Below are 10190 nucleotides of genomic sequence, written 5' to 3'. Positions count from 1 at the left end.
AAAAATTTCCCAAAAGCCTGAAGTCAAGTCCTAGTGCTCAATATTTACATTAATTTAAGGAGTGCCTTTAAGGCTCATACTTAAAAAAAAAAAAAAAAAAAAAAAAAACCTTAGCCACATACAAATCATTTATAACACTGCCAGCCAAAGTTAGATGTGCTTTCCCGTCACTCCTGTAAGTGTTAGTCTGAAAGTGCTTCAGAAACTTGGAAGAATTTGGGAAAACTAAGAATGGACTTAGCTGGATCCCTAGCCTACAACCCAGGCTCCTCATGGAGATTCCTGGTCTCTCTCACCTCGTCTGCCCTTGAATTCTTGCTTGGAGCTGTGGGCACTGCCCATGGGGCTGGGCCTGAGCTACTTGCACCCAAAGCTCTCCCTAGTGCTCCCAACTTGGTTTCCATCTAACTTTTAAGAAGGATGGGAAGTGGAACAGCCTCAAGGCAAAAATTTCCCAAAGATATCAATTCATTAGCAGTAGGTTATGATGAACATGCTTCTTAAAAAAAATCTAGAGAATATGCTAAGGTCCAGATTCAGTCTCCCTGTTTTACATTCTGCCTTGTTCACTGCTCCAGCTTTAGTACCATCTTGAATGTCTATAGTTCTGGGGGGTCCAATCGGGCACAGAAGATATTGGAATACCACAGTACAGTTGTATTTAAATACTCTTCTATTACGTAATTTGTTTTTAACAAAAATTCTTTCAAAGGAAGGAACGCAATCTAGAGCTAACTATAGCACAGGAAAATCCTTCACAGAAACTCAAAGCTGCTGCATACCAGTGTCCAGGGCAGTTCATGGGTTTTAGAGCAAATAGCTCCTTCTCCACCTCAAAGGAGAACATGTTCTCGCTGTAGTGCTGCCAGTGGCCCGAGGTCATCCAGAGTCGGCTGTTGTAAATGTTTGGGGTGACTACCTCCTGGAATCCTCGTTTTCTATATTCACTCTGTTAGAAAAAAGGCAGAACACATGTATAGGGGAAAAAAATTCTCATACTTTCTGGTAAGAATAAAAATTTGAAAAGCAGATTTGTTCTATCAAGTTAAGTTCAAGATACACATATACTAAAAAAACAAACAAAAAACCCATTGCCATCGAGTCAATTCTGACTCATAGTGACCCTACAGGATAGAGCAGAACTGTCCCACAGGGTTTCCAAGGAGTGCCTGGTAGATTAGAACTGCCGACCTTTTGGTGAGCAGCTGAACTCTTAAACACTATGCCAGGGTTTTCACACATATGACTCAGAAATTCCCCTTGTAGGTATATGCAAAAGAGGGAATTCCTGTATATGTACATAAGGAGGCCTTGAAAAGGATGCTAATGCAGTATTAGTAATATATGAAAATTGGAAATTACATCAATGTCCATCAATAAAGCAATGGGCATATTGTGATAGTTACAAAATAATATACAGCAGTGAAAATGGACAAATTTGATTTGTATTATCTAAAAAAAAAAAAGAAAAGTTACAATGCAGACTAATATACAGTGAGACTTCATGTGTGTAAATGTGAAGCACACAAAAACAAATAGTTTAAGGGTCCAATATGTAGGGGACGTGTAAAATAACATAGACACACAGGATCCATACCAACTTCATAATAATAGTTTCTTCTAGGAAAGGAGGGAATGGATCAGAAAAGGGTCCCAAAGGGGGCTTTCCACTCTATGTGTCATATTTTATTTCTTTAACAAAAAGCCAGAAATGAATATACCACAATGTAAAAATTTGTTCTACCTGGATGGTGAGTACACAGATATTGGTTATACTACTTTCTATACTAAACTTATGCTTAAAAGCCTGCATAATTTAAAACAGAAAAAAAAGACAATGTAAAGACTAACTTGCTTTTTCCAGGAAAATACAAATAAATGGTCAAAGAGGGCAGAGAGTGCCTGTGTAAAGGTCCCACTCCAAGCTTACCAGCTTCTTTTCTGTCTTGTATATATATCCGCATATACAGACAAAATTGCGTATTAGGAAGAAATCATTTTTTAAAATATTTTATAAGATAGCAGACTCACATTTTTACTCTTTTAAATGTTTCTTTTCAAATACAAGATTCTCCTTCCTTTTAGCAGATCTTAATTTAATAAAATCATCTTACAGCCTAAATCTACAGAAGAAAACAATGTATATGGTTTACCCTGATAAATTCAATAAGTGTATTATAAATGTAGGCTCCCTTTGGCAGGAAAAAGCAACTTCCAGGGCTGAGTTCATGGAAGAAATATAGTTCTTGATCCTGAGTAAAATGAAAGCAAAGGATGTTTATATACATATATAACGTCAACATAAACTTTAGTGTTCTTGAGCTCAGAACACTCCTGTATCAAAGAAAACCCATCAGTATTTCTGATACATAATTTAATGGTACAGAACTGCATCTGGTTTACAACTTAGCACAAGTATGCTTCCTGCCTGTTACCCTCCTGAATCTAGTCAAGTGTACCAAACATGAAATGGAGCAGGGGTCTCTCAGTTCTCTTCCACTACTCACAGCAGGAGCTCTCATAGTTTTAACTCCTCAAAGCTCCAAGATCTGGGTTTTGTTTTTTCTTTTTCTTTTCAGTAATAGGGGTAGGAAGGAGACAGGGAAAAATACACTGATACTGAAATAGAAGATAAAGTTGCCTGACTTTGGGCCATGGTGAAGGAAACATACAACGGCTTCCAACCACCCCTTCATCAAATGCCCCAAAATCTCAGGGAGTGGCCACACTAATTGCTTCGTTATTGCTGGAACTTATTTGAGGCAATCAAGGGGGCATGGCAGTGGATGCTGCCTCCTGCTGAAGTGTCATAATCTAACAGCGGAGGACCCCTGGCACACAGAGAACACTATGGTAGGAAGGAATATTCTTGCCAAAAATAACTTCTAATTTAGAAGACATGAAGGGACTACAGGGATAAATGACACCACAGAATCCATCAGTGACTCACTGTGTCACTGTGGGCAACAAGTGGATTAATCTTTCTGGGACTCAGTTTCTGCATCTTTAAAATGAGTCAGTGGAACTAAGTGATTTCCCAGCTCCATAAAATGCTGCTATGCTTCTTTTACAGAAATGGCAGGTCATCAGTGTTTGTTCTTAGTAAAAGGAATAGTTAAAATACATTTTGAGCACACTCTAGAAAGAAAATGTGTACAGTGAGTAAGTACACTCATACGGGACATAGTACCATAGTTACTTGAAAGTTACAGATCTCTTCAAGAGGCATCTCTATTCCATCATACTAGAAAATTCCTAGTACTTAATACTAAATTTCAAATTTAAAATGAAATGACAAAAACTCAGTCAAGACGCCATTGTTCTTTAGCATACCCTCCCAATTTTCCTATGATCTCGGTTTTTAGCTTCTTCTTGGAACTTCTCCCACTCTTTCAACATTTTAGGATCTGGGAATGAAATGCCATAAATTCTCTGGAGAGTTTCCATATCTGCTTTGCCTTCCCAATATGTGGAAGAATTCTGAAAACAAAGATTAACCATGAAACAACATTTAAATCTGCAAATATCTCATACTTAAGAATTGGATGTTATTTCTCATAATCAACATATAAGTCAAATTCATGTTAGTCCTTATGACAAGAAAAAAAATGACATAAAAAGTGCACTTAGTAAACATCTCACAATTGCTTTGGGGCCTAGCTAGAGTAGTCGTGCTCATCCCTGAGCACAAAGCTGGCTGCTTTCTCCCCTCACAAACACCCACCCCTTAATACTCTTTTCAAACTACAATTCCATGAATGTTAATTACTCTGACTGCAAGGTTATCTCTCACAAAATGAATACACAAAAAATGGAAAATGAACCAATAAAAAACAACTTGAAATGATTCAATTACTCTCATGATTCAAAGTGCACTGTAATAATCACTCATAAAATGGTTATGAACTAATATACAATTGGCAGGATTAGTTTTGTTACAAAGAATACCTTGGGTAATGATTGACTCAGACACGCAGAATGAGTCTCAAAGCTTTTAGAGCCTTAATGGCCCCTGCCTGCCTGACTTCAGAAACCCCTCAACCTTCATCCCCACGTGCTCTGGTGATGACTGTTGAGCCAGTCACTCCTTAAGATAACCTGGGTTATGAAACATTGATGACATATAGCACCCACAGTTAGAAGACAGTATGAGAAAAATCTCTATCCTTACAAATGCAAACTACTGAGAAAAATGGTAGAAAAGAGAAATCAATAAAAGTTTAAACACATATCTATGCTAGACAAATACGTTTATATAATCATTAAGTAGATCACTTACTTTGTGTATTTTTAAAGTCTTAATTTTGCCAGTGTGTCTGACATGAGGACCCCGGCAGAGATCTATCAAAGGGCCACACCTAAAGATAAAATGAAAGGAATTTTAACAAAGATTTAACACAATGTATGCAACAGTTGCAGTTAATGACATTTGATATTCTCACCTATAGACTGTGGTAGTTGGAGTATTCACTTTTTCATTCAATATCCGGCATTTGAATTTGTTATACTGAAAATATAAAAAATTATCTTTATAAAAACACTCTAGTAATTTTCACTTCTAAGTAACGTAACTAAAATACAATTCCTCCAGCACATCTGATCAAAGCGTTTTATGAATATACATATTTCATTATTTCATGTATTAAGAACATGGTTACATTTTTCTAATAAACAAAGTAGGCTTCAACTTAGTACACTAAAGCCCTGTAGTACAACTTTAAGTAACATGAAGTGGTGTAACTAGGTGGGTACAGATCACGCAGGGTAACACTGCCAGAGGGGGTGACACCAAAATGACTGTCTATAAAATTTTTGTGCAGTGTTTCAGCAGAAATTTATTATTTTTTATAAAAATTTCCCTGTAGTTGTAACAACAAAAAATTTTTCATAAGCCTAGCTTATATCTATCAATATACTTATAAGGCTAAAAACCCTATGCTAACTTACTTTTTGACTTTTTTAATGTGCTCTGGTCAGAGCTGTCATTATTTCCCAATTACATTCATTCTTCAAATCATGTAGTTTCGTCTGCATGTGCTATAAGCACATGCTGTTGTTTTAGTTGTTGCCAGTGTTTTTATAGTCACCGATTTTGTCAAATTTTCTGGTGTTTTAGCTACAGTGGAGCCCTGGTAGCGCAGTGGTTAAGAGCTCGGCTGCTAACCAAAATTTCAGCAGTTCAAATCTACCAGCTGCTCCTTGGAAACCCTATGGGGCTGTTCTACTCTGGCTTACAGGGTTGCTATGAGTCAGAATCAACTCAACAGCAACAGGTTTTGTTTTGTTTTTTTTTTTAGCTACAATATTATGGTAATTAGTATTTGTGAACCTATTCTATCAGTAACTTTTTTGAGATTGAAGTAGTAATGAAAGGAAAAGGAGAAAAATCAAAAAAGGCTTCTGCTTAGTTACTAATAATGTAATTCAACGTAGAAAGATTTTACAAAACAATTTTGCTGTTAGTATTCATATAACTTAAGAAGTATTACATTTAAGCAATTTACATCTATAGACATCCCTCAGTATCAGTGGGGGATTGGTTCCAGTACCCTCAAGGATGCTCAAGTCCCTTATATAAAATAGTGCAGTATTTGTATATAACCTATACACATCCTCCCATAAACTTTAAATCATCTCTAGATTACTCATAATGCCTAACACAATGAAAATGCTATATAAACAGTGGTTTCATCACAACTGAAGACTTGCTCAGGAAGGCAGCCTTTTTCTTCTCTGCATTTCTTGAGCTCTTCTGGGAATGCTGAAGCTGCCTGGGCATCAGTCAATGCCAGTTCTCCTGTGATCTTTAAGTTCTTCAGGCTGTAGCGCTTTTCATAGCCAGCCAGCCATCCCTTACTAGCCTGAAACCCCTTCCTCTTGTTCTTCTCAACCCCCTCACACTTAGCCTTTGAGGGATTGCTTTGACTACTTAATTGCTTTTTAAGAGGCATTTTTTCACAGAAACAGAGGGTGCACATAAGTAGCAAACAAATGAGATGCGAGGTGAACAATGCTCAGACAAGTGCTAGAGAGAGACTGAGGACCTATGAAATGACAGAAGGCTACAGCAGGGGATGCTTACACATCACTGCATCGCATGGATTCAGCATAGTACTCAGTGTGCGGCAAATTCAAGTTTTGCTTTTTAGCACTTTTTTTTCTGAATATTTTTGATCCATGGTTGGTTGAATCCGCGGATGTAAAAACCGTGGATACAGAGGGCCGACTGTATATTTATCACATATTATTCTATGATTAAAACTGATAGTAAACATTACTAAGGATACTTTATGGTCTGGTACGGGAAGAGGTCAATGGGGAGAGGGGTGACAACATGAGTTAACGCGCTGCACCAGCATTAGTGATGCCACTGGTGACATAATCGAATGATATAAAAGTGGAGGCCATCTGTTATGGTTCAATTACCTTAAACATTTCCAGTAAAGTTTCTTTCTTAACTTCCAGTCTTTCAAAAGCTTGTTTTTCCTTAATGATTTTCTTACATAAAGTCTCCAAAGAAGTAAAATCATTGCTGGACACACCTCTGAAGGGGAAGAAAGTACAACCTCTTTGATTCCATTCTAATCACACTGCAAATTGGAGGAAATGTTCTATTATAAAAAATTAGACTTTTGCCTCATAGATTAGAGTTCTACACCAAAATTTTTATAAAATTATTTTTCTATTTTATACTTTCAGTGGCTCTACCTTGGCCATCATGGAAATCTTTCCCACTAATGACCCCATACTCACAACTCTATAACTGTAGCCACGTTTAAAGGAGAGGTGAGGATCAGCTTCATTTTATTACCCAACATACCTTTGGAGTCCTCCAATGAACTACAACAGAGCTCTCTACAAAGTGTCCCTCTGCCTCTCCCCACCCTCTCCCTCCCCCCACCCTCTCCCTCCCCCCTACCCCCCCACCCTCGGCTGAGGAGCATTAAGGCCTTTACTACCTCATAACTAAATTGCAATGCTTCAAGTTTTGATAGTGCAAATACTTGAAGACTGTGAAGCAATGAGCTTTATACTGTTTCTCCTTTTTTTAAAATTTTTTTTTATTGTATTTTAGATGAAGGTTTATAGAACAAACTAGCTTCTCATTAAACAGTTAGTACACATATTGTTTTATGACATTGGTTAACAACCCCACGACATGTCAACACTCTCCCTTCTTGACCTTGGGTTCCCTATTACCAGCTTTCCTGTCCCCTCTTGCCTTCTAGTCCTTGCCCCTGGGCTGGTGTGCCCCTTTAGTCTCATTTTATTTTATGAGCCTGTCTAATCTTTGGCTAAAAGGTGAACCTTGAGAAGTGACTTCACTACTAAGCTAAAAGCGTGTCCAGAGACTATTATTTCTCCTTTAATTGAGAATGATTTAAAAAATAACATATTAATTACAGCGGACTTGCAATAATTCAGAGTTTTTCTTTATCCAGTTACATAACTTACCCTTCTTCAAGGTACATGTCATAATAGAATCCATTTTCTATGGGTGGACCATAACACAAACATCCACCATAGACTCTTTCCATGGCTTCACCCATTATGTGAGCACTTGAGTGCCAATATACCTGAAAGTTCAAAGAAAAATGAGATGGTTTACATCTGGGCATAAAAGTTATAAATGAATATGGTCATCTGAAAGAGAGATAAAAATTATTTTAAATAAACACAATACATGAAAATTTAAATTTAAAAACTGGGTGTGATTCTACCCAAAGTCAAAACAATTTAAAAAAATTCTAATGTCTAAATTGTATTTGTGCCTTAGAAATCATCTGGTTTAGTTATTTCCAAACTAATTAAATTCAAGTTAACATCGATAATTAAATGGGATGGATTTTTTTCCCTGAATAATCACCACTCGCAATATGGTTGTCTTATTTACCCACGTCAGATATGCTGTCATCGGCCTTTTCTTGGTCATGGAACATCACTTAAGAACTACATCTGTTTTTATGATATCGGTCAAAGCCAATTAAAGGGATACAATTTGGCCCCACAACACAATTATAAAACACAAGGAGAAACATATATGGACACTGAAATCAAATGGCAGTACTTAGATTTATGTGGTCATTCAGATGATTCCGAATATACTTTCACCAATGCTCTTAAGATTTATTATTAAGGTACAAACACAGTATTAAAAAATTTATTGACTTCAGAATATATTTGAAAATCACTGATGAAAATATATAAGTAAACCATCATCACTGAAACAAAATACTTTATTTCTCCTTACATGGTATACCATTATGGAGAAATAAGAAGAAAACCTTACCATCAAATGCAGGTTGATTTTTATAGTGCACTTCCAACAAATGTGCATTGTAAGATGGGAAAAAATACGGAAATCAATTATACGATGGGGAATACTTTACATATTGTTCAAACTTATTTGAATGTATGCATCTTGCTGAAGTGTTGATTGATACAGTGTTGAAAGCAATTTTTACCTGCTTCATCAATTTTTACAAAATTTTTGTAACATTTTTCCCACTGAAATATCAAGTAGTTAAAACAAATTTATTCAACTTCATCTCTTAACTTTATAGTGCAAGCACTTACTTTTATTATGTTCCCTAAATGAAGGACAAAAATGAATTTTGAAATTAAGATTTCAAATATGACAACAAGACATCAATAAAGCACTGAGTGTAGTAATGGGCTGGAGAAGACTGCAAATGTGAATACTCATCCTGAAACTCAATGGACAATGAATACAAACTTACTGCTTGAGCTTCCTCATCCTCAAATTTGAGAAGCTCCAAGGTACAATCTTCTTCCAGAGGGCGGTCTAGGTCCCAAACAACTTTATTCACTTTAGCAATAACAGTGTTATCAGCCAGGCCTTGACTTTGAAAATATACACACATATATATATAAACGTGAGAATCTAAAAAAGAATCTTTTGTGACACAATATGTAATTTGAGACCAACAACAGGAAAATAAATCAACACTACATATATATTATACATATTAACACTATGTATGTTATATATAGATGTATATTCAGCTTACTGAATTGGAAAAAGAAACAAACCTCCCCAAATTTACCAAAGATTGTAACTGGAAGATCATCAAAATTCAGAACATTAATATTTGACAGTTAACGCTTCTTATTTAAGCAAACATGACAACTATGATAAACAAGCAATAACAATTTCTAGAGGTTTGATTGGAGCCCTGGCAGCACAGTGGTTAAGAGCTTGGCTGCTAACCAAAAGGTCGGCAGTTCGAATCCACCAGCTGCTCACTGGAAACCCTGTGAAGCAGTTTTACTGTCCTATAGGGTCACTATGAGTTGTAAACAACTTGACAACAAGGGGTAATGGTTTGATTAATTTTTAATTTTTCCAAATAAGTTTTCTACGAAGACAAGCTATTTAGACTCCAAAGGGAAAAATGGGGGCTACTAACATCTCCGCTGCTCCTCCCTGCTTTAATCTGTAACAGATCTTTTCTTTGAGGCAAAGCTAACATCAAAATAAATTCTGCAAATAGCCTAATATTATTTACAGTACATATATAGGTAAAATAAAGAACTATTTAACAAAACTTTTTCCAGTATGGATAAAACTGTTACACAGACACACTTAGGAGTCATTTTCTTCCCTTTTCCCCTTAAATAGAGATAAATTCATTCTTTTTTATATCAAGTCAAATAAAATTTATATAAATGTATACCAACTTTATTTGATTGACATTATAGGTTATAAACCCATGCTATCGAGTCGATTCTGACTTATAATGACTCTACAGGACAGGGAAGAACTGCCCCATAGAGTTTCCAAGGAGTGGCTGGTGCCGACCTTTTGGTTAACAGCCATAGTTCTTAACCACTGTGCTACCGAGGCTCCACATTATATGTTATGGGGCACAGAAATATTTAAAGTAACTGAAAAGATAAAAACGATTTTTCATTCAATACACCAGAGGGTAGGACACAGCTCATGGACACAGGTGAAAGAATCCCCGTGACAGGGCTTCTGGTGGGCAGGGGGTGGAAACAGATATTCGGAAAAAGTTCCCTAGTGATTCGGAGCCAACCCTACACTCCAGTTTAGAATCATTAAGTTCTGAGAATAAACAAATTTTTGTTCTCTTTTTTTTTTTTTTAATTCTTTTTTTTTTTAAATTTAATATTTTATTGTACTTCAGGTGAAGGCTTACAGAACA

At 36.3% G+C, this 10190-nt stretch overlaps 1 protein-coding gene across 1 annotated transcript in view; it reads right to left on the bottom strand.

Annotated features, from left to right (window-relative positions):
- TARS1 (threonyl-tRNA synthetase 1) overlaps positions 1-10190 on the bottom strand; it is a 34108-nt gene that overhangs the window by 8418 nt on the left and 15500 nt on the right. The window contains exons 4-11 of the mRNA XM_004385229.2: positions 8742-8865; positions 7456-7577; positions 6427-6544; positions 4443-4507; positions 4280-4358; positions 3334-3480; positions 2154-2252; positions 783-949 (exon numbers count right to left, since the gene is read on the bottom strand). Of these exons, the coding sequence (XP_004385286.1) occupies positions 783-949; positions 2154-2252; positions 3334-3480; positions 4280-4358; positions 4443-4507; positions 6427-6544; positions 7456-7577; positions 8742-8865 (921 nt within the window). The remainder of the gene's footprint in view (positions 1-782; positions 950-2153; positions 2253-3333; positions 3481-4279; positions 4359-4442; positions 4508-6426; positions 6545-7455; positions 7578-8741; positions 8866-10190) is intronic.

This window comes from Trichechus manatus, unplaced genomic scaffold (genome assembly GCF_000243295.1).
Source record: "Trichechus manatus latirostris isolate Lorelei unplaced genomic scaffold, TriManLat1.0 scaffold00135, whole genome shotgun sequence".
Lineage (NCBI taxonomy): Eukaryota > Metazoa > Chordata > Mammalia > Sirenia > Trichechidae > Trichechus > Trichechus manatus.
This window is presented reverse-complemented; position numbering and strand designations above follow the sequence as displayed.